Here is a 25609-nt window from a genome sequence, read left to right as displayed (position 1 = left end):
TCTACATTGCAGCCCAGGGCTCCCCCCCCCCCCCCCGTGCCCTGCACCCCACAGTGTGCGCTGTGTGTGTGTGTTGTGGGAGCAATGGCGCGCAGCGTTAGCGCTGCGCGTTACCTCTCCGAAGCTCTGAAGTCTTCTGCCGCCTGTGAAGTCTTTTGCCTTCCTATACTCACCCGGCTTCTATCTTCCGGCTCTGCGAGGAGGACGGCCGCGCGGCTCCGGGACGAACCGCTAGGGAAGACCTGCGTTCTGACTCCCTCTGGAGCTAATGGTGTCCAGTAGCCTAAGAAGCAGAGCCTAGCATTAAGTAGGTCTGCTTCTCTCTCCTCAGTCCCGCGATGCAGGGAGCCTGTTGCCAGCAGGTCTCCCTAAAAATAAAAAACCTAACAAAATACTTTCTTTTCAGGAAGCTCAGGAGAGCTCCCTGTAGTGCACCCAGTCTCCTCTGGGCACAGTATTAAACTGAGGTCTGGAGGAGGGGCATAGAGGGAGGAGCCAGTGCACACCCATACCTAAAGTTCTTTTTAGTGCCCATGTCTCCTGTGGAGCCCGTCTATTCCCCATGGTCCTTACGGAGTCCCCAGCATCCTCTAGGACGTAAGAGAAAATAAAATAAAACTATACTTTGTTTTCCTAAAGTCTTTGTGTTGAATTATGTATTTGCATTAAACTATGTACTCCTCAGAACACTTTTCAGACAGTTGTCAGGGAACTGAAATACCTTGCAGAGCTAAATCTTATTTGTCCTTAAGGTGTAATCTCAGATAGAAACATTGGGCTCTTTGATGTGTACAAGCCTTAGGAAAGCGTTCTAGACAAATGCACCTACACACATCCCATTATTCTGGCGCTGTTCCGCCGTCCCACAGGCGAGGGGTGTTGGGGGAACAACATATTTGCACGGCCACCCCAACGTGTTGGAGGGACTGAGTATATGTTGCACCTACACACCGCGGGGGAGGGGAGTAGGGGGGGAGCAACAGATTTGCACCCCCCCATCCCCCACAAAGTGTCGGAGGGACTGAGGGCGGGATGTACTAAAGGAAAAATGCAGTAAAACCCAGAAAACGGGGAATTTACCGCATTTTCAAATATACTAAGACCCTACCGCCGGTTTTTCGCCGTCCAGGGTATCGCCATCTTTGGATGGCGATACCCTATAGAAGCCTATGGGCTTCTTATCGCCGACCACCGCAACCCGCCTCCCCCCCCCTCCCCCCTGGCATACCTTCAGGTAATCTCCTCCTCCCCCTAGCAATGCAGCCGGAGGTCCTTCCGGCTGCAGGGGAAAGGAGGAGGCACCGGGGGCAGCCTGCTGCTGCTTCCCGGCGTCCAGGCATTGTGGAGACCCCTTGAGGTGACGGAGACCCCCCGCAGACCACCTCACAGGTATCGCGGGGGGCCTCCGTCACCGCATTGCTATGTTGATCGCATATGTTAGTACATATGCGATCAACATCGCTGCGGTAAGTGGCGAGGGGCGGCGATGTATCTTAATACATCCCGCCCTGAGTATATGTTGCATCTACACAGCGTGGGGGAAGGCTCTAGGGGCAGACCAACATCTCCGGGAGTGCTGGGGCATGCCCTCAGTGTGATTAAACAGGGGTCACAAGGCCAAGAAATAATATGTATCCAACAATAAACATTGATTAATAGTCATTATGAAGAGGAAATAATGGAAATGAGATCAGGTAATTAGAGCATGACATCAGCTGTATATCACATCATTGTGTGCCGGACTCCCATGACACAGGTGCAGCGCAGTATGGAAGGACTTGCACAGAACTCAAAGCTTGCTCCGAAAGACCTTTTCAGGCGACCTCTGCAGACGCCACACGTTTTGAACCTTATGTCCTGCCTTGTTAAGTTCTCCAAAGCTCCGCAATTCTCCAGATTGTCTGTACCTCTGTATCGCTGTCTGGAGGACAGTCATCGGGATACTGAAATTTAAATGGGGATATGTGGCTCCCGTAGTGTTATCCCTTGTGTTACTTGCAACAATACCTACAACAATAAACATGAGAAAGCAAGTTATACTAAATGTTTTACTTACAGATGTGTCTCCTACATTATTGCTACAGTCACGCCAAACAGACCCTCTTGGCGCGCCAGAAAAGTTGGGACCCACAAAAAAATGGTATTGGCTTTTGACAGCATTTTTCTGTAGAGCAATATCTGCAAAGTGCAATATCTAGTCTATGGGGGTGATTCAGGTGTGATTGCTGGACTGCTAATTTTGCTGTCCTGCGATCAGAAAGTCGCCGCCTCCCGGGGGAGTGTATATTCGCCGTGCATGTGTGCGTTCCAATGTGTACGCCGAGCCGCGAAAATCCAGTGTGTGCAGTGTGTGTGCGCAGCCCAGGACCTACTCCTCCAGTGCGATGAGAACAGGCTGATTGGGGCCGGAGCTGACGTCACACATCCTCCCTGATAACGCTTGATTCCGTCTGCATTTTTCCGGACACTCCCAATAAATGATCAGTTACCACCCACAAACGGCCTCTTCCTGTCAATCACCTTGCGAACGGATTTTTCGCACCATCCCATCGCTGACCGGCGATGCCCGTTGTTGTACGACGCGTGTGCGCATTGCGGTGCATATGCATGCGCAGTTTGGACAGCAGCGATCAGATCTTAATTACCCCCTATATTTGGTTTTAATTTCTTAAGGGAAATATTTATCAAAGCTTGCAGAGAGATAAAGTGGAGAGAGATAAAGGGGGTGATTCGGACCTGACCGCTGGGCTGCTAACTCTGCTGTCCTGCATTCATATAGTCGCCGCCTCCAGGGGTAGTGTATATTCACCGTGCAAGTGTGCGTTCCTATGTGTACGCCGAGCTGCTAAAATCCAGTGTGTGCAGTCTGTGCGCAGCCCAGGACTTACTCCTCCAGTGAGATCACATCAGGCTGATCGGGGCCGGAGCTGACGTCAGACACTCTCCCTGAAAACGCTTGGGTATGCCTGTGTTTTTCCAGACACTCCCAATAAATGCTCAGTTACCACCCACAAACGGCCTCTTCCTTTCAATCACCTTGCGAACGCCGTTGCGATCTGAATTTTCGCACCATCCTGTCGCTGACTGCCGATACCCGTCGTTGTTGTCCGACGCACGTGCGCATTGCAGTGCATGCACAGTTATGACCTTATCGCCCGCTTTGCGAAAACGCACAGCAGCGATCAGGTCTGAATCACCCCCAAAGTACCAACCAATCAGCTCCTGTCATTTTTCAAAAACAGCCTGTAACATGGCAGTTAGGAGCTGATTGGTTAGTGCTTTATCTCTTTCCGGGGTAAATTTACTAAGATGGGAGTTCTATTTAAGATGGGGTGTTGCCCTTAGCTTCCAATCAGCTTCTGGTTCTCATTTATCTAGCACCTTCCAGAAGATAATACCTGGAATCTTAAATAGAACTCCCTTCTTAGTAAATTTACCCCTCTGTGTTTTGTAACTGGCACTAGAGTTAATAAATTTAGGAATTTTTGCTGGCTATATCAAAATTTATGGGATTAGGTCATTGAAAACCAGCTGAGTCTAAGGACAATCACACTGATCGCACCCCCTCCCGAATCTGTCCCTGGCTGAGGGATGCATGGTGCACCCAGTTTTTAAAAGGGTGTGTGGCCACACCTCCGTGATTATGCCACACACCCAGCATTACCAGGGCCCAAGCAGGCTGTCTACGGCGCTCACTACACTGCCACAAGGCAGGCGGTTACGGTGATTGCATTGACACCGCACAGTTTCCCCGTCCCGAAACACTGTCTAACGCAGAATTGGACAGACATATGCAAAAATGTGTCATTTCATATGTGCGTATGCGCTGTGATGCAAAAACTCACCATTTGCGGAGAAATTCAATTAAGGGGGAATCCATTCGGCCGGCAGAATCAGTACAACAAAAGATGTGCTGTATGGCAGCTCGGTCTTACACAAAAATATTTTCTGACCCATGAGCGAGCACTTTTGTGCTAATTTGTCATTCATCCGGACGGACAAAGGGTGCAACATTTGATTTCTGTTGCATTTGTCGTTTGGCACAAACAATACTATAATATAGCAAAAGTCTAGAAAAAGTCAAGCAAGTTCCCTGGGCGCAGAGCCGCCTGTACACTTCTGATGTCAAAATAAATGTCACCACATTTATAAAACACAGATATCTAACACAACAGATAGACACCAGATTGTGTCCTAGGCGCTTAAAGAAATGGATAATTTGTACAATACGTTCCTTTTTTGAGATGGATGGCCTCAGGATTGGTTCCCTCCTTGTATTGTAATCTCGTCCGGTTGTATTGTACCGTAATTATTCAAACATGTGGAAGAAAAAATAGCATACAATGTGTAGTATTGCTAACAATCCAATAATGACAGACAAATGAAGAAAAATTGTAGTGAGAAAGATGCTCCACAGCTATCTTGCGTACCCCACTCACAATAAGGTGAATGTAGGTGTATCCATAAAGGTATCTTTTAGTATAGTGATGTTGACAGCATCCAGGTGACCAGACAGTATATTATGGTGATTTAATCAAACACAGGCGTACCCAAAACTCACACAAAGGATGTAGAGGGCACTCCTTGAAAGGTATCTTTAAATTTAGTATTCTTCAGAAAAATAAAGCGTACCCCAACTCACACTGGCACGAAGAGTTATAATCCTATCAAGGTTTCTTTATTCCGTAGTGGTGCTGTCGGTAAACTTCAGTGCTCTGGTTTAATAACTCGCAGATATGCGGAGAGGAGGAGATAATGACAAACAATGTGTAATATTGTTTTAAATCAAAAATGTGCACAGAATGGAAGGCATCAATACTACGTGGGACACTCGTGTTTAACGTACCCCACTCACATCAAAAAAAGGGTAATGATAAGCCCATAAAGGTATCTTTCATATGGAGACTGCCATAAACCATAAAATAGAGGCTTAATCTAAAATGGATTGATGTACACAGGCGTACCCGAACTCACACTGGATAAATGACACACGTTCCTATAGCAGTATCTTTCACACCATGGCACTCAAATATAGGCGTACCCAGACTCACGTTGAAGTGAAATAGATGAATCCTATCAAGGTATCTTTTAAAAAACTTTCTCCAATCAGTGTGTGATGGCAGGAAAAGTCACAAAAAGTGTATAAAAATTTCCCAAAAGAAAATCCAAATATAATATTCATAAAAACAAAATTGTACTTTATTCCAATCCGACAGAACAAGAGGTTTTTCAAATAGAAGAAAAGTCCAGGTTCAATATAAAACAATAATTGTCCATAAAAATAAATAAATTTGTTGGCCTTTATTTGTGACATTATCTGGACTGTGAGTAGCAAGATTTCCATTTTCCTCTTTTAATTGAATTTTTAAACGGCCAACAAATTTATTTATTTTTTATGGACAATTATTGTTTTATATTGAACCTGGACTTTTCTTCTATTTGAAAAACCTCTTGTTCTGTCGGATTGGAATAAAGTACAATTTTGTTTTTATGAATATTATATTTGGATTTTCTTTTGGGAAATTTTTATACACTTTTTGTGACTTTTCCTGCCATCACACACTGATTGGAGAAAGTTTTTTAAAAGATACCTTGATAGGATTCATCTATTTCACTTCAACGTGAGTCTGGGTACGCCTATATTTGAGTGCCATGGTGTGAAAGATACTGCTATAGGAACGTGTGTCATTTATCCAGTGTGAGTTCGGGTACGCCTGTGTACATCAATCCATTTTAGATTAAGCCTCTATTTTATGGTTTATGGCAGTCTCCATATGAAAGATACCTTTATGGGCTTATCATTACCCTTTTTTTGATGTGAGTGGGGTACGTTAAACACGAGTGTCCCACGTAGTATTGATGCCTTCCATTCTGTGCACATTTTTGATTTAAAACAATATCACACATTGTTTGTCATTATCTCCTCCTCTCCGCATATCTGCGAGTTATTAAACCAGAGCACTGAAGTTTACCGACAGCACCACTACGGAATAAAGAAACCTTGATAGGATTATAACTCTTCGTGCCAGTGTGAGTTGGGGTACGCTTTATTTTTCTGAAGAATACTAAATTTAAAGATACCTTTCAAGGAGTGCCCTCTACATCCTTTGTGTGAGTTTTGGGTACGCCTGTGTTTGATTAAATCACCATAATATACTGTCTGGTCACCTGGATGCTGTCAACATCACTATACTAAAAGATACCTTTATGGATACACCTACATTCACCTTATTGTGAGTGGGGTACGCAAGATAGCTGTGGAGCATCTTTCTCACTACAATTTTTCTTCATTTGTCTGTCATTATTGGATTGTTAGCAATACTACACATTGTATGCTATTTTTTCTTCCACATGTTTGAATAATTACGGTACAATACAACCGGACGAGATTACAATACAAGGAGGGAACCAATCCTGAGGCCATCCATCTCAAAAAAGGAACGTATTGTACAAATTATCCATTTCTTTAAGCGCCTAGGACACAATCTGAATACTATAATATAGCCTGGACAATCTGCAACTCTCCGGGTGCTGTGAAACTACAAACCCCAGCATGCTTTGCCAGACAGATGATAGTCAATAGCTAACAGGGTACGAAGCAACAACAAAAAATGTCCCTGTACATTACTTTAGTCCTGGCCACTGGCTGGATAAGGGGGGTCATTCCGAGTTGATCGTAGCTGTGCTAAATTTAGCACAGCTACAATCATCTTCCCTGACATGCGGTGGATGCCCAGCACAGGGCTAGTCCGCCCCGCATGTCAGTCTGGCCACCCCCGCACAAATACAAAAGCATTGCACAGCAGTGATGCTTTTGTATTTGTGGAGTAACTTCCGGCCAGGGCAGCTCCTGCGGCTGGCCGGGAGTTGATTGTCGCTGCCACTGGCCGTAGCGGTTGTGTGAGACATCACGCAGCCGCCGCGGCCCGCCTAGGCAATGACGGCTGCCATGCTCCGGCACACTGCGGCACCGGCGCATGCCCAGTTCCGACCCGATCGCTGCGCTGCGACAGACTGCAGCAAGCGATCGGGTCAGAATGACCCCAAGGTTCAGTACTGGAACTGCAATGTATTCACACGGAAAAGATTGCTTAATGGCCTATGATAATGTGTTTGAGTAATATGACAGTGAGACGTCTGGATGCAATATATAGATGCAGACAGGGGCGGATTAGGTTGGAAAACCAGCCCTGGAAATTTATGGAAGCAGCCAGCTGCGTTTCTAGAGAGGAGGGGACCCGTGTACAGACTCCGTATGTGGGCCCCCTCCTCTCCCGTAGCCGTCACCGCCGCTGCTAGCGCTCTCATCGCTGAGACTCTGGCACATTGGCAGAGTCTACAGCGCATGCGCAGGACTCCCAAAAATGTCCGCCGTGCCATTTTTCCGGAGTCCTGCGCATGCGCTGTAGACTCTGGCACTGTGCCAGAGTCTCTAGCGCTCAGTGCGCTAGCAGCGGCGGTGACGGCTACGGGAGGGGAGGGGGCCCACACACAGTCGCCGCTGGAAAGGTAAGTATAGAAGAAATGGGTGCAGTGTTTGCGGTGTGGGCCCCCTCTTGGCCCAGGGGCCCATGTGCATCGCACACACTGCACCCATTATTTATACGCCAGTGGAAGCAGCCCTAATGAGGGCGCGGTTTGATGAAGGGGTAGGGTCTGTTGATGGGGGCGGGATCACTCCTTATAGGGCCTCATTGTATGCAATTGCGGCCTTCCTTGCGTCTTTTGCTGCAGACTAGGGGCGGATTGGGAACTAAAAGTGACCCTGTAAAATTTTGTAGAAGTGGCCCGATATGGGCAGCACAAGAGGTATAACATACCGTGTAGCCATGGCAGCATCACTGGATGGCAGAGCTGCTGTACTGCAGAGATGGAATAATAATGTGGTGGGCTGCCTGTCATGTGGGGGGTGGGGCCATGTGACAACACACAAAACAGGCCCCATAGACACGACGGCCTACCAGGAATCTTCCTGGTGAGCCCTATGGCCAATCCACCCCTGGATGCAGACAAAATACAGCATACTGTTACAAAAGTGACATTTATGCTATAAATTTAAAAAAATAGCAAATCAGGTGACCTAAATATATGTAACAATATTACATATGATTAACAATAATAAACATGAAGAATAGTTGCTGTATAAATAATGGGGAACCTCGAATGTGTGTTACCTAGCAGCTCTCCGGACCGAGCAGAAAATAATGGTCCTCCACTAGAACCTCCATGTACAGCGCAGGATGTCTGTAGCATAACCGGGACATTACCCACAGAAATCACTGCTGACAGGACCCCAGACGTCACAGATGGGCCACAGCTTTCCCCAAAGGCCCCAAATCCAACAATGAGGACGTCCTCTCCTGTGAAACACCAGAAACATAGGTAAGATGTACAGGGCTAATGATGTGCGATATTACACATTATATACTTACCTACTCTCCCGGGCAGTCCCCTCAGTGGCGCCGAGATAGGGGGGAAGAGGGTACAAATTACCTGGGCCCAGGTGTGTTGGAGGGGCCTAGTGTGGGCCCAGGTCCATGCCTCCTGTGATTAGGCCACGCCCCCCTGAAAAGTACCTAGGCCCAGCCAGGCTCGCTACTGCCCTGGCTGGGAGGCATGCCAATCTCCTGTGAGTCGGTGCTTCTCATAGGCTAGACACCCTCCCAAAGAGGTGTGGCCATACCCCCAGCATGCTGTGGTCACACCCAGGCCCGGCGCTACCCACTCAGCAAAGAGATGCAGTGCAGGTAGACGCCAGGCAGGAGAGGCGCTCTCCCTGCTCTGCATCCCCGCTGCTGTGCCTGGGCCCCCTGCTGCTGTCGGTCGCTGTGTATGTCACTGCATGACAGGCAGCGGCGCCGGCAGCTGAAAGCCTCCTCTTATTTCCCCCTCCCCTCCTGTGACAGTGACTGGTCGGATGGAGGGGGCAGAGCTATATGGATGGATGGGGTGGAGCTAAATGGGCGGAGGGGGCGGGGCTACACGGGACCATCAGACTGCAGTGCCACAGAGGAGGACATGCTGCTCCAGTTCCTGCCAGCCAGGGAGAGGGTGTGAGAAAGTGTGTGTATGTGTGTGTGTGTGTGTGTATATGTATGTATGTGTATTTATGTATGTGTATGTGTGCGGGGGAGGGGGGAATGTAAATAAACTGCACTTCTGTGGGCGTTACATGTAAGCTGCGCTACTATTGAGGCATTACTAATGGGGCATTACGTGTAAACTGCGCTACTACTGGGGCGTTACGTGTAAGCTGCGCTACTACTGGGGCGTTACGTGTAAGCTGCGCTACTACTGGGGCGTTACGTGTAAGCTGCGCTACTACTGGGGCATTACGTTAAGCTGCGCTACTACTGGGGCATTACATTAAGCTGCGCTACTACTGGGGCATTACATTAAGCTGCGCTACTACTGGGGCATTACGTGTAAGCTGCGCAACTACTGGGGCGTTACGTGTAAGCTGCGCAACTACTGGGGGCATTTTAAATGGGGTACAATTGTGTGGCCATGCCCCTTCCTTGTGAGACCACATCCCTTTTTCGACGTGCGCTGTCCCTTTGTAAAGTATGGGAGGGCGCAAATTTATAGTTTGCAGATGGGGCGCCGAACACCCTAGCACCGGCCCTGGTCACACCCCCTCCAGGGTGGGGCAGGGGGACCCAGGAAGTTGTTATACCGGGGCCCAGGATTTCTCTTGGCAGCCCTAAGTCCCCTGCATCCCCGCGACAGGGGTGGACCTCCCACCTTCCGCACACTTCCCTTATTGTTGTACGGTTGGGTCATGTGTGCATTCTTAGACAACACAAAAACTATTTAGAAGGTGACTAGTGTTTCTCAGGGCCCTTTACCAAGTTCCTCAAAAAAATTAGAATGGGTAGGTAAGGGGAGTATAAGGGTACAGGCTTACTACATGTACATGAAACTTGTTTTTCTCGTCTTTATGGAACACTAAGCCTACGTGGAAGAAGTCTATACGGTGTATGGTGTGAAGACTTTAACAAAAACATTGCATGGCTGACATTATGTTGCCCTTGACAGTTATAAGCATTGGCTGGGCATCAAACACATCAGTCAGCAGTACAGTTACAAGAAGGGAACATCGATTCGTAACATACACAAACAAGGCCAGGCTGGCCCACCACAGGTATACAGGAGAAATCCCTGCTGGGCCCCACTGCCTGAGGCCCCACCCCCTCCTCTAGGGTTCAGGTTACAGATTGTGCACTCAAGTTACACATTAGAGCAGAGACGGATTAAGACCATGGGGGGCCCGAGGCACTTAAGACAGTGGGGCCCGTAATAAAGAGAAGGTATATATATGCAGCAGCAGCTTAATAAGACTTGCCTCCCCAAGCAGCACACGGCGGACCTCAGAGCCGGATTAATGGGGGTGCCCAGGGGACACATTACCCCAGGCCCCCCTTATATTGGGGCCCCCCTGTCTGCCATCAAGCACTGGACATTTACATTGATTTATTTAGTTATTTATTTATTTATATCATATATAACATTCTGTCATTGGTGGCAGTGGCGCAGAACTACCCCTCCCGCGTGGGCCAAATTTGTTTTCAAGAGATGGAGACAGCCCTGTCTCCATCTCTGCACCGGCCGGGCACAGCTGCAGTCACTGACTATCAGAGCCGCCGCGCAAGCATGGACTGCTGCTCCTCACAGAGAGCTCTGATCAGCAGAGCCATCTGCAGCACTGGATACATTTGCAGACAGCCGAGGGAGCTACTGAGTATGTGCAGCAGCAGCTCCGCTCACATGGACTCGGGCAGTGACAATCTCCTCCTCTTCTCTCTTGGTTAGTGACGTGTATGTATGCTGTGTTTGTGTGTTGTGTACAGTGGCGGTTCTTGCCACGGGCAAGCGGTACTTTTGCCCGGGGCGCCGCCTTCCGGAGGGCGCCGGCGCCATCCGGAGGGCGCCGCACCAGGGCAAGATCCGCCACTGTGCCCCCCGCAGTGCGCTGCTGTGCCCCCCCGCTTTGAAGGGAAACCAGACGCGTAGCGTCTAGTTTCCCTTCATTGAGAGGACCTTAGTTGTGCGGTGCGCGATGACGTCATCGCGCACCGCACAGCAACGGTCCTCTCCATGAAGGGAAACTAGACGCTACGGTCTAGTTTCCCTTCGTGTAGAGGACCTTTGCTGTGCGATGCGCGATGACGTCATCGCGCACCGCACAGCAAAGTGGCACAGACACTAGGGGTCATAATTGACCTCTAGTGTCTATGCTGTTCTAAGGGAGAGACGTAATAACGTCTCTCCCATAGATCGAAGAGAAGAGAGAGGGGAGAAGAGCGGTGCCGCCGGCGGAGGGGGTCTGGATCAGGAACGGGGATGGTAAGTATTCTTTTTATTTATTTATTCATTTTCTTGCAGCGTCGTGACCACGCCCCCAATTGAAGCCACGCCCCCATATTTTGCCCGGGGCGCCACAAGTCTTAGAACCGGCCCTGGTTGTGTATGTACAGTATGTATGTTGTGTGCATGTATGCTGTGTGTGTGACTATAGGTTTGGTGTGTGTGTGTGTGTGTGTGTGTGTGTGTGTGTGTGTGTAAGTATGCTGTATGTGTGGTAACAGTTTTCTTCTTGAAGCTATTGTAACCAGCAGCTTGTGTGCCCTTAGACAGTTGCAGAGGGTACCCCCACATCATACTAACATAGGGGTGGGCAAAATACGGCCCGCTGGCCGGATGCGGCCCGCAAACCGATCCTGCCCGGCCCACTGCCTCCCACCAGCGAGTAATGACAAGCGGCCCGACCGGCTGAGCTGCTTGTCATTGCTCTGCACTGCAGTACCTCCTAGCTGCCGGCGGCGCCTCTCTCCCCTGCTGTGTTGTAGCAGCCTCCTCCCGTCCACAGTGACAACGGCTGTGTTCAGCCGAAAAGGGGGCGGAGCTATGTACCGATGGGGGGCGGGGCTACACGGGCCCTCAGGGGGCGGAGCTACACGGGACAAGAGGCAAACTGCTACAGATCCATCATTCCTGCCACTACCAGCCAGATCAGTAAGTAAATGGGAAAAGTGAAAGAAAGTGTGTGTGTGTGTGTGTGTGTGAGATAGAGTGTGTGTGTGATAGTATGTGTATATTTGTGTGTGCGGGCAGTGGCGTCAGACTTTTTTTAGGTTGCGGGGAGAGAACTTTAGCTCTCGCTGTACCATCCCCTCCTGTGTTCTGTCACCATGTCACCCCTGTGTTCTGTCACGTGTCACCCCCCCCATGTTCTGTCACCGTGTCATCCCCGTGTTCTGTCACAGTGTCACACCCCCGTGTTCTGTCACTGTCCCCCCCCCCGTGTTCTGTCACTGTGTCACCCCCCCCGTGTTCTGTCACTATCACCCCCCTGTGTTCTGTCACTGTCACCCCCACGTGTTCTGTCACTGTGTCACCCCCGCCGTGTTCTGTCACTGTCAACCCCACCGTGTTCTGTCACCGTGTCGCCCAGAGGCATCACCGGGTGTGGTGACACCCGGAGCGCACTCTGTACTATTACTAAATGTTAATGTGTAAAAGGGGGCTCTACCTGCTGTAATGTGTAAAAGGGGGCTCTACCTGCCGTAATGTGTAAAAGGGGGCTCTACCTGCTGTAATGTGTAAAAGGGGGCTCTACCTGCTGTAATGTGTGTAAGTGGCGCTGTGTGGCGCAATTTGAATAATGGAGACTATTGTGCAGCCTTATATGAATCTGTATTATTTTTTGCCCACACCCCTTCCACATGAAGCCACGTCCCTATATTTTTGGCAAGTGGGGGGAGCTGCTATTTTGTTTGTGGCCCTCGGATACTGACAGGAAATGTGAAGTGGCCCCTCAGCTGAAATAATTGCCCACCCCTGTACTAACACCACCTACCATGTGACAGGTTTGGGGTGGCCTTGTACCTTGCAGACCAGCTTCAACATTTGATTCTCTGAGTCCAGCTGAGTACCACAATGTGATATTGTTTTGTTTTGCTACTTTGGACTCATTGGCTTTCTATTTTTCTGTTCAATAATATGTACTATAACAGCATTTATATATATACTAGGTGCTTCATCCCGCCCTACGGGCGCTCTTCACACCGTCGCAAGGGGCTACGCCCCCTTAACCCTTGCATGCCTTTCTGGGGTTCAATATTTGTGTTATATGGAGTATCACCTGCATTCCTTTGTTAGTGGTTAAATATTGCACAATGAAAGGGTGTGCGATGGTGAAGGAGGCGCAGCCCCTTGCGACGGCGTGAACAGCACCTGCAGGCCACAATGTACAGAATGTAGCGGGTGCGGGGGGTACTGCGGATGGTGTCTGTAGATGCTGCGGATGGAGGGGGGGGGCGGAAGTGGGGGTGGGGCCCGGATGGGGAAGGGTTGGGAGGTGCTGCGGGTGGGGGAGGGGCAGAGGAGTGGGGGCTGCAGATGGGGGAGGGGTCCGGAGGCACTGCAGGTGGGGGAGGGGCAGGGGTGCCATGGGTGGGGGAGGGGCAGGTGTGGGGATGTTGCAGATGGGTGAAGGGTTCCGGAGGTGCTGTGGGATGGGAAGGGGCGGGAGTGCCACTGGTGGGGTAGGGGTCCGTAGGCGCCATGGGTAGGGGAGGGGCAGGTACGGGTGTTGCGGCAGATGGGGAAGGAGGTCCGGAGGTGCTGCAGGTGGTGGTGGGGCAGGTGCGGGGGTGCCATTGGTGGGGGAGGGGTGGGTGAGGGGGGGACCGCGGATGGAGGAGGGTGTCTGCAGATGCTGCGGGTGGAGGGGGGCAGGTGTGGGGGAGACATATAAGGGGGGTGAATGGTGGAGGGGGCCTGGAGATTGCTGGGGGTGGTGAAGGGGCGGAGGAGTGGGAGCCGCGGGTGGTGTAGGGGGTCTGGAGGCACAGCATGTGGGGGAGGGGTGGAGTGCCGCATGTGGTGGAGGGGAAGGTGCGGAGGTGTGGTGCATTGGGGAGAGGTCTGGAGGTGCTGCGGGTACTGTACCTGCCAAAAAGGTAGTTGGAGGGTATGCAGTAACAGGGCCAGGACAGGGGTGACAGGGTCAGAACAGGGTTGACTGGGCCAGGGCAGGGGTGACAGGGTCAGAACATGGGTGACAGGGTCAGAACAGGGGTGACGGGGCCAGGACAGGGGTGACGGGGCCAGGACATGGGCGACGGGGCCAGGACAGAAATGACAGGGACAGGATAGGGGTGACAGGGTCAGTGTAGGGGCGGCAGGACCAGGACAGGGGTGTCAGGGCCAGTATAGGGTTGACAGGGCAAGCACAGGGCTGACAGGGCCAGGATAGGGGTAGCAGGGCCAGCATAAGGGTGACAGGGCCAGGATAAGGGTGAAAGGGCCAGGATAAGGGTGGCAGGTCAAGGCCAGGGGTTACAGGGACATGACAGAACACAGGGCACGGGAGAGATTGGTATTAGGGACAGAACAGTGGTGACAGACAGATGTGTCTTACTGGAGTCACTGCTGCTGGCTGCTGCTGTTCCACTCCAACCTGTTGGCATCTGCTGCTGGTGGAGACTTGGCATGGCTGACTCTCTTAGGCTGTATTCCTGCTTCCTCTGCCCGTCCGCATCACTCCCCCCCTCCTCAGTCACACACCGCAGACCTCGCGCAGCTGCCGGGCACTGTGGTAAGGTGAGACTGGGAGTGACTGGTTAGCCCCCAGGAGATGCTGCGGCTGGAGGGAGGAGGGGGTCATAGCATGCACGTGGCGCGGACCTCACGGCTGCTGGGCACTATGGTAAGGGGAGACTGGGAGTGACTGGTTAGCTCCCAGGAGACGCTGATGCTGGAGGGAGGAGGGGGTCAGAGCCTGCAAGCAGTGCGGACTTCTGCAGCGCTACCCGCCGGCTAAAGTGTGTGAAGGAGCTGGGCGCAACTCACTGCGGGTGGCAGCGCTGCAGCTAGCGGTGGGGTCGCAGGGGCTGGAGATAACAGAGGCAGTATGGAAAGTGCACAGCGGCTGGTGACCCACAAAACTACAGCTAAGAAGCGTGGAGTGTGCCAGAATGTGACGCTCCTCCCTGCCAGAGAGACCCTGCTGAGTATGCTGATGTGGGGGTCAAGTATGGCATACCCCCTCACACACCCCCATACCTCCCAAATGTCCCAATTTTCGCGGGACAGTCCCATTTTTTGGGGTCTGTCCCGCTGTCCCACCCGCGGGTCGCAGTGTCCGGCGGTGGGGGGGGGGCAGTTGGAAAGCTCCTGTACTCGCTGTTCTGCTTAGCAGAGCAGCGGTGAATAGTGGAGACAGAGGGAGAGGGGGCATCAGGGGGTACGGATTAAGGGGGGGTTCCAGCAGCAGAGCCGGATTAAGGGGGGGGGGGGCAGGCGGTACGTACTGTTGGCCCCACAGTTTTAGGGGCCCCCCCGGCTGGAGTAGCTCTGTCCCAGCTCTGAAGCTCCCCCGTCCTGCCGGTAACAGCGGCAGCATTGTGCTACAGTCACGCTGCTGCGTGTCGGCAGGTCTGTGGTGTTGCAGGGAGGCAGCAGTCTCCCTGCTTTCTTCTGCCTGTGCGGGTGTGTAGGGGGGAGCGACCACCTCCTCTGGATTTACCTCTAGCTGAGGGGCCAAAATACCATTAAAAAAGAAAAAAAGAAAAAAACCCCGGAATTTGCATATAGGGCGTGGCCTCGCGTCCCGCGATTAGGCCACGCCCCCAACCCACAGCAGGCACAGCAATTAGATAGGGCTCCCCTGTCTCAAGTACCCTGTGCCCCCCGGACTCATAATCAGCCCCTGGGGGCATGCCAGCAGCTCACAGAGCGCTGGGCATACCCCCTCACTGACGAAAACAGGGCCCTCCCGCGAAGCCACGCCCCCTTTTCGCTCTGTGTGTGTGTGTGTGTGTGTGTGTGTGTGTGTGTGTGTGTGTGTGTGTAAGCTGGGAGGTATGCACCCCTGCCTGTGCCATGTCCATACTATCTGCTTCTGCAGCTGCTCCTAGTGTCCTATAGATTTGGACAGATCTGTGACTCATTTGACTAACTCCGCCCACTGCTGTGACTCCGCCCAGCGTTAGCAAATGAATCACAAGATCACAGATCTGGGCTATTATATAGGAGATTTATATATATATATATATATATATATATATATATATATAGGCCCTCATTCCGAGTTGTTCGCTCGCAAGGCGAATGTAGCAGAGTTACACACGCTAAGCCGCCGCCTACTGGGAGTGAATCTTAGCTTCTTAAAATTGCGACCGACGTACGCGCAATATTGCGATTACAAACGAGTTAGCAGTTTCAGAGTAGCTCCAGACTTACTCTGCCTGTGCGATCATTTCAGTGCTTGTCGTTCCTGGTTGACGTCACAAACACACCCAGCGTTCGCCCAGGCACTCCCACCGTTTCCCCGGCCACTCCTGCGTTTTTTCCGGAAACGGTAGCGTTTTCAGCCACACGCCCCTGAAACGCCGTGTATCCGCCCAGTAACACCCATTTCCTGTCAATCACATTACGATCGCCGGAGCGAAGAAAAAGCCGTGAGTAAAAATACTTTCTTCATAGTAAAGTTACTTGGCGCAGTCGCAGTGCGAACATTGCGCATGCGTACTAAGCGGATTTTCACTGCGATGCGATGAAAAATACCGAGCGAACAACTCGGAATGAGGGCCATAGTGTATGGAATCCCCCCCTTCCCCCCATATATACATATACTACAGTTAGCCCTCAGGGGGCCCCCTTGTCTTAAGTACCCCGGGCCCCGTGGAGCCTTAATCCGGCCCTGGCGGACCTTCTGCCCTGCACTCCCGTCCCCATTGCAGCAGCGGCCACACAGACAGGACAGCTGAGTTGAGCGAAGGCTCAGCTGTCCAATAATGTATGAATGAAGCAGCCTGCCGCTCAGTCATTGGCTGGGCACGCAGGCTGCTTCATTCATACATTATTGGACAGCTGAGTCGTCGCTCAGCTCAGCTGTCCTGTCTGTGTGGCCGCCGCTGCAGTGAGGACGGGAGCCGGGTAGCACAGCACCGCAGATCAGATCGGAAGAGAGATCCGATCTGTGGTGTGGCAGTGGGCACCTGATGGTGCAGGACAACTTAAAAAAAACATGGGTGCTTAGTTCACTTCTATAGAAACTGCACTAAGATTTGCCTAATGCTCAGCCCAGCATCTGTGGTGGCTGGCCAGAGCCCCTCGATTGGATGACCACACCCCTTAAGCATTGAACCCTGACACTGTATTCCCCCGGTGGGCCCTTCACGCCCCACTGTATACAAATACGACTTTGATTTAAAAAAAAAAAAAAAGTCCATTAATAGGGGAGGTCATCTAACACCGGTAAGTAACATACCTGCACTGTAGCCAGAAGCCAAAACTGGTTCAAAAACACCAGGTAAGTCTTCATCAAGTTCCACAACGGCAATGTCATAAGGAGAAGATTCTGAAGTAGAAAATACCACCCGGCCTGTGACGGTCTGAAACCTGCACAATATGTATAAAAATGATACAGTCAGTAGTTATTTTCTTACACAGGAGGATCATCACAGCATCTTCTAGTATGGCTGAGTGAGGAGAAACAAGTGGATCAGCATGAATTACCGACGGCTACGGCATCCCGCCCGTCAGAATGTCAGCAGCGGGGCGAGCGCAGAGAGTCCCCTTGTGGGCACGCTGCGCTCGCCATAGGTTCTGTTCCCACTCTAGACGGGTCATGGACACTCGCGTGTGGGAATAGCCCCTGTGAGCCGGGATCCTGACTGCTGGCAATTTAACTTCATCCCGAAACAAGTATGTAGAAGAGCAGTGGCGCACACAGGGGGGGGGGGGGTCTGAGTACCTAGAACCCATCCTGTCTCACCACAAAATGTAGCCCTGTATGGTGTAATCCCTTGATTTGCGGGTCTCATTTTGGATTTTTCTATTGTGGCTTGTTAGAAAGATTATCATTCTAATAAAACTGGATAAGCACATGGATGAAATATGATAATTTTATTCTAGAAAATGACATTGTAACAAATAAATATTACTGTACAAAGGGCCTTATTCAGCTTGCATCGCTTAAGCAATGCGATCGCATCTGGCCATTTTTTTCCCAGTGTACACACGCAGGACCCGTTCTGCGTGTACGCAGGGTAGCCAATTCGATTGCTGCGGTGAAGCGGCAGTGCGGGGGCGTGGCATCAGAAACGGAGGGGCGGCTGCGCAGGAAGGAGGCTCCCTTATTCAGTGATGCCATCGCAATTGAATTGCATTCGTAATTGAATTGCAATTGCAACACTGCCCGCTATTAGCATGCTGGGTGGTCTTGCCCTGTGCTGGGCGGTCCCCAGCATGTGATCGCAAGCATTTGCAGTTTTGCTAATTTAGCAAAATTGCAATTGGCTGGCACCTTTATCACCTATCAGCTCCAATATGTAAATGAATAGTTAGGATCTGATTGGCTGGTGCCTTTATCACCTTGCACATATCACTGGTTTATCACTTCCTTATGCCTTCTCCAGGTTAATACATCTGCCCCAGAGTACTCTATCAAACGGCCGGCCAGCTATCAAGGGGGCAGATGTATTAACCTGGAAAAGGCATAAGGAAGTGATAAACCAGTGATATGTGCAAGGTGATAAATGAACCAGCCAATCAGCTCCTAACTGTTAATTTACATATTGGAGCTGATTGGCTGGTGCATTAATCACCTTGCACATATCACTGGTTTATCACTTCCTTATGCCTTTTCCAGGTTAATACATCTGCCCCCTGATTTGAATTGTGTACACTCTAAAGAGGGGTACTCACGGAGAGATCCATGCTTAAAATCTAAGCAATCTGACTAGATTGCTTAGATTTTAAGCACAGATCACTCGTGTGTAGCCCCCTCAGCAATAGCGATGCGCGGCCCCGCACATCGCTATCGCTGCTGCTAGATTGAGCCTGCGTGCAGGCCAATCTAGCAGGTCGCACATTTCACCCGCTGGGTGAAATGAGCGGCCCCCGTCCTCCCCCCCTGCATCGCTTAGCACACATCGCGCTATGCTGAGCGGCGGGAGAGATGTGTACTGAGCGGTTCGCTCAGCACACATCTCTCCCGTGTATACCCCCCTCTAACTGTAACCGATTCTTTATTTACATGTTGCACAAGTCAGGATTGTCTTATCATTCTATGGCGCAGATTTACCCAAGTCCAATTGATTTAAAACGGCGATAGCAACCAATGATATGGAAGCCTGGTTTAGCACTGATTTCTATTGCTGTTTTAGAACTATCTGACAAAATCAGCAATGATCAGCAGCTTTCAGGAACCGCTTGTTAGTAAATCTACATCTTTCTATTGTGAGCAAATAAATTTCCCAGTAATTGTATACCTTCCATTATTTATTTGACCTCATGAGAACGGCATGTATTCATTTCGCTGACCATATATGCTGCGATATTGCAACTGGTATCGGCAATCAACTCAATATCAGAGTTTATAGCCTGAAAAAGACCCGTGATACTCAAACGGCCTTTAAAAGTATGATCATTGTTGGGCACTTTTGCAAATTGGGTCAGAAGGCGTCGACAGATGGCTTAGCCTCTGAATGTACACATTTCCTGGCATGCGCGCAGCATCTATTCACGGGGCACAGAAGGACTGGGGTCATGCCAGCAACTCACAGAGCGCCAGGCATGCCCCCTCAGTGTGAAAAACGGAGGTGTGGCTCACAATTGCGGCACCGCCATGAAGCCATACCCCTTGCTATAGGCCACACCCTCTATTCAGTCGCACGTAGCTTCCCTACGCGAGTGACTCCCTCTTTCCCTTTCCCTTCTTTCCATACATGTTGGGAGGTATGCCTCAGTGCTGATGGAAGTGATCCAGTGGGGCCCAAGTGACCAAACCTCATCCAATTTGCCAATCTACATGTATGACTGAACTGGTCATTATTTCTGTTGCCTGACACTTGTTCTGGTCCATGTATTGTGGCTTTCTGTATTTATAATTTTGGTAGGTCTTTAAAAATTAGATTGCGCAGACTCCATCTTGCTGCACCTTCAGGGACAATGCTTTCCCTGTACCAAGATGGCTGCAGAGGCTACTACTGAGCATGTCTGGAGCCATCTTGGGACTGTGTTAGAGTGCCACAGTGGGAGATAGCAGTCTTCCACTTAGCTCCGGAGAGTCCTGCATTTAATAGTGATCAACAATGTTTTCAAGTGTTCCTGCTCCATTACCCTGTTCCTGCATACACTTACTGGCTGGTGAGCTCAATGACACTGTGCTCCTTCTACCAGTGTGTATAATATTGAGTAAGCCTTATGCAAATAAACTTTATTTGTTTAGCATCAATGAATAGACTTTTGTTTTTCCTGTATTTATCCCCCACCTGCACCCTCGTGAGATTACCTGATGCATGGAGTGACCACCTTGGAAAGATATATATATATATATACCTCACCAGGTATATAGATGACTTATTTATCATTTGGACAAACACCTGCCAAGCTTTCAAAACCGCAATGGACCATGTCAATACTTTGGATGACAACATACACTTCACTTACTCCATCAGTGACAAACAGGTACAATTCCTCGATGTGGAAGTCACTATACAGGATGGGAAACTTACAACCGATCTATACAAAAAACCTACCGATCGAAACACCATTTTGAGGGCTGATAGCCAACATCCCGGCTTTGTATCCCAGAGTCTTCCCAAATCCCAATTCCTCCGTGCAATCCGCACCTGTGACACGCCTGTCAAAGCATAGCAACGTATAGATCTAATGATCCAACAGTTTGTTTCCAGAGGGTACGATGTCACCCGTTTGATGGATACTAAACGTCAGGTGTTAACCATTCAACGAGAGGACACTCTTCGTTTGAAAACCTCTTCTAAGACACCGGACAAAAGGATACCATTTGTCCAGGAATTTCATCCCCTCAACCATAAGATTATGAAAAATGGCAAGAATCTGTGGCCCATAATCACGGCAGATCCTGATCTAAAATCCCCCCAAGATTGCAAACTGATGCCAAGCTACAAGCGGAATCGCAATCTTCGTGACATACTCGTCAAGAATGACATTTAAAATATGGACACATCCACCCCCAGAACTTTTCTAACACGACAGCCTGGATGCTATAAGTGCCTAGGCTGCACGACCTGCCGTTCAATGGAATGTGGTTCATTCTTTACTCATCCACATTCTGGAGCTAAAATTAAAATCAAGCATGTCTTAACCTGTCAGAGCTCTTATGTTATCTATTATATTAAATGTCCACGTGGCTTGCTGTATGTGGGTAAGACCATCCGACAATTTAAGGAAAGGATGGCACTGCACCGGCAAGCCATACGTTCTGCCCTTTCAGGCACCCCTCAAGAACAACCGGTCGCCCGCCATTTTCGTGAAGCAAAACACACATTGGCCAGTTTACGACACAAGGTCATTGACCATGTCCCTGCCAATTTACGGGGGGTTGACCGGGGTGCCCTGTTATTACGTAGGGAAGCACGTTGGATTTTTGAGCTCCGTACACTCTCACCGTACGGTCTCAATGAGTCCAATAACTTGGGATGCTTCCTCTAGTCATGTAATGTCCCTTTATCAGGTAAAATTTTATTCTAATTGTGTCTGTGGATTTATTCTCTATATTATAAATCCAGGTTATTAAACACCACAGGGTTAATTTTACCTCTTTTTACGCCACTATAATAGTATTTATATTAGTGGGCGTATGTCTTCCTCTAACAATACATTATTGTAATTACAATATGTATATAATAATGCATGCCCAGCCTCTTGATCACTTCTTAGCAGTGTATTGACATCTGTTGTTTCACGTTTTTATTCACGTTTCTAAGGTGATCATTTTTTGTTGTTATTATTTCAGCGCTGTGTTTGCCTCCGGCGGGTAACCATGGAAACGGCGCTGGAAAGCGCGCGTCGCCCCGGGGTGACGTTATCAAGCCCCGTCCAGGAAGCACACACAGCGTGCATGATGGTTTGTGTGGAGGGTTATTTAAGGTAAGATTGTTTTATTTGTAAGTTATTCTTGTCCTGACGAAATTTATGGAAATAAATGAAACGTTGACCTATTGATGCTGCGCTGTCAGCTTGATATTTAAACCAGCTTATTGCTCTACATCAAGTCCTTTGAGTGCCGGATCTTTCCACTCTGTTATCAATTTTAACATCTGGCACCTGGGCTCTCACTCTGTTGTTTTTTTGGATCCTAAGGAGTGCCAGTCCTTGCTTCAGTCCAGGCTGATTGCGTAGGACGAAACGCGTTGAGTGTTTACACGTATGGACGACTTAAAATACAGATAAGCTGTTTTTAATTTATTATATGGTACGGGCAATGTTTTTACTGTCGGACTAGTTCCAAATAAATGTGTATTGTTGTGTAAAAAGTATTACACTATCGGTCCTTTTTCCACTTTTATTCTGACCATGTGAGCAACAAGAAGGAGGAACATTAATAGAACATCACTGATGACGTCGCTCAGATTGTGACCCTATGCTATTTTAAAGGTGGTTGGAATTCCACCATATACGGTACAGTTCCACTTTACAGGGTGATACTAAGGGTGATGGTCATATCATACATTTAATACTACACTAGGAGGCGCCTATTCTCACCTTTTATTTTCCAGACTTACATTTGGTGGGCTTGAACAGCTAACTACTGGAGAAAAGGGCTGCCACCCCACGAAATAGAATATTGGGGGAGTGTATTTTAGACACTGGAAATTTATCATTGCGAAAAGGATAGGTCGTTTTAAGAAGGACTCAGCGCCATTTACCACCACCACTAGCACATATATATATATATATATACCGTATAAGTCGACCCGAATATAAGCCGGGCCACCTAATTCTACCACAAAAACCTGGGAAAACTTATTGACTAGAGTATAAGCCTAGGGTGGGAAATGCAGCTCTAGCCGTACACAGCCCTCAGTGCCAGATATGCCCTCATACTGCCAGATATGCCCTCATGCTGTCAAATATGCCCCACAGTGCCAGATGTGCCAGATATGCCCTCATGCTGCCAAATATGCCCCACAGTGCCAGATATGCCCTCATGCTGCCAAATATGCCCCACAGTGCCAGATATGCCCTCATGCTGCCACATATGCCCCTCATGCTGCCACATATGCCCCTCATGCTGCCACATATGCCCCCTCATGCTGCCAGATATGCCCCCTCATGCTGCCAGATATGCCCCCTCATGCTGCCAGATATGCCCCCTCCCCAAGTGCCAAATATGCTCCCCCAGTGCCTGTTACTTACCCCTCCGTCGATCCCGCGCTGTCTTCTGAAGGAGGGACACGGAGCGCACAGCGCGCGCCTCTCCTGTGTCCCTCCTGCATCTCCGGCGGCCGCGGCGGGTCTATTAAAGGAAGTGCCGGTTCGTGATCAGAGGTCACGAACGGGTACTTCCTTTAATAGACCCGCCGCTGCCGCCTGACTCGAGTATAAGCCGAGGTGGCTTTTTCAACACAAAAAAAAAGTGCTGAAAAAGTCGGCTTATACTCGAGTATATACGGTAAATATATATATATATATATATATATATATATATACCCATGGCAAATGCCCCGTATGACTCTTTAGTGAAACAACAATGGCCCTCATTCCGAGTTGTTCGCTCGCAAGCTGCTTTTAGCAGCATTGCACACGCTAAGCCGCCGCCTACTGGGAGTGAATCTTAGCTTAGCAGAATTGCGAACGAAAGATTCTCAAAATTGCGAATAGAAATTTCTTAGCAGTTTCTGAGTAGCTCCACACTTACTCTGCCACTGCGATCAGTTCAGTGATCAGTTCCTGGTTTGACGTCACAAACACACCCAGCGTTCGCCCAGACACTCGCCCGTTTCTCCAGTCACTCCCGCGTTTTTCCCAGAAACGGCAGCGTTTTTTCACACACACCCATAAAACGGCCAGTTTCCGCCCAGAAACACCCACTTCCTGTCAATCACGCTCCGATCACCAGAACGAAGAAAAAAACTTGTAATGCCGTGAGTAAAATACCAAACTTCTTAGCAAATTTACTTTACGCAGCCGCAGTGCGAACATTGCGCACGCGCAGTTAGCGGAAAATCGCACCGATGCAAAGAAAAATAACGAGCGAACAACTCGGAATGAGGGCCCATGTTCGTTACCTACCTTTTATAGGTATGATGTTGTCCGCTTGCAACTCTAGGACGCTGGATCTTCACAAGTACTTTGGATAAATCTCTAACCACATGTCGGCATGTCAATACTACTTTTCGGTTCAACAAAGCTCCGGAACCCCAGGCTTGACCTGAGTCCACTAAAACAGCTGCTTTCATCAGATGCTCAGCTGGCCCAGGACCTCTCTGAAGATTAGCTAGAACGTTGTTTCCCAACTGTAAATTTTCCAATTTACTTTTAACAGCAACGCCTGCTTTGTGAGGAACCTTAATGATGTTCTCAATGATATGGCTAATAGAGCAAGCCAGTGTCAACCCCACCCACTCATTTGTCTTCCAGCAGAGGGGTGCCACTATAATGCCCACCAAGTGCAATACACCTTGTTCAAACAAATATATGCCCCCTCCTTCTGAGCCTGGCAAACAACGGGCGTCAGTCAGCAGTACGGCATTTCTGTCTCCTGCAGTGTTACTAAGGACACCTTTGCTAATGGTATTCAGAAAGATGTCTGGGTAGAATGATCCGAAAGGAGATCCGCAGGCGAACACTGTACTTCCTTTTACCAACCGGGTAGAGTCCATGATGGCCATTGTATGAGGCGTTTTAGTCAGTGGACTTTGTAGGTGCAAAACAGCAAACCAATGAAGGTAAGCGAGATCCTTCTGAAACTCCCCATACTCCGTCTTCTCTTCCTCACTGGAGAACACCCACCCGTTTTCTTTCCTAAACAGTCTAGAAAATGCGTTTTGGAATTCCGGACAGGGTAAAACCATAAGGAGTTGAGCCTGGACTTGCATCCGTTCACTTTGCGGAGTTGACACGGGAACATTTTCAAGTTCCGGCCTGTGGCCCAGGACCTCATTGCAGATGCCGGTGCCAATCTTTGTGTTTATCTTTGGTTCTAACGGGCATTCAACCCGAATGGATAAATCCGGATGAAAGTCATCAGCGGAAAGGATAGGGTGATCCGAGGCAGCAAGACCATTTCCAGTTTTTTTCAAAAAAGGAAAAAATATGGATCCCTGACAGATCACAACACCCAAATTCCTATCTACGATCACACCACTGCAGCTCCACTGCCCATCGCACTCATCCTTAGGGGAAGTCTGACTGATGGGCCTATTCCCACTCTCCGCAGTATAGGCATTTGCGCGTCTTTGCCCTGGAGGTGTCAGTTGTGCCCGGGAGGTGGTGACAACACAACCACTAAACTCTGCATGCACCAGCTGCTGTTTAATCATGGCAACGGGGAGATTAGCAGCATGCAATATGTAAAAGTGGCATGTAGAACTACAACTGCACTCTAACTATGCAGCAGCAGCAGCTGCACACAGCAGAAACAGTCCATTTCCTTTCCCAGCAACACTATCACAGTACTGAGGCAACAGTAAATTAAATGTGCATATATATCTATTCAGTGATGTCCTCTTGATGTTCTTATATGCTTCCCTAGACAACCACTTCAATACAGACCGTGCAGCATTATAAAAAGCACACAGGACACTAAGCATGCACTCTGTGCAGAGAT

At 49.5% G+C, this 25609-nt stretch overlaps 1 protein-coding gene and 1 long non-coding RNA gene across 2 annotated transcripts in view; one reads left to right on the top strand and one right to left on the bottom strand.

Moving 5' to 3' along the window:
- The window catches only part of LOC134998099 (uncharacterized), a 22698-nt gene extending 20866 nt beyond the window's left edge, over window positions 1–1832 (top strand). The window contains exon 4 of the long non-coding RNA XR_010200427.1: window positions 1757–1832. This is a non-coding gene — a long non-coding RNA (uncharacterized LOC134998099). The remainder of the gene's footprint in view (window positions 1–1756) is intronic.
- On the bottom strand, window positions 1790–25609 carry TYSND1 (trypsin like peroxisomal matrix peptidase 1). The gene is made up of 4 exons (XM_063951333.1): window positions 24073–25609; window positions 17279–17409; window positions 8175–8360; window positions 1790–2007 (listed from the first exon to the last, which is right to left on the bottom strand). The coding sequence occupies exons 1-4, from the start codon at window positions 25320–25322 to the stop codon at window positions 1790–1792; spliced, it is 1785 nt and encodes a 594-aa protein (XP_063807403.1). The 5' UTR covers window positions 25323–25609.

This window comes from Pseudophryne corroboree, chromosome 2, assembly GCF_028390025.1.
Source record: "Pseudophryne corroboree isolate aPseCor3 chromosome 2, aPseCor3.hap2, whole genome shotgun sequence".
Taxonomy (NCBI): domain Eukaryota; kingdom Metazoa; phylum Chordata; class Amphibia; order Anura; family Myobatrachidae; genus Pseudophryne; species Pseudophryne corroboree.
This window is presented reverse-complemented; position numbering and strand designations above follow the sequence as displayed.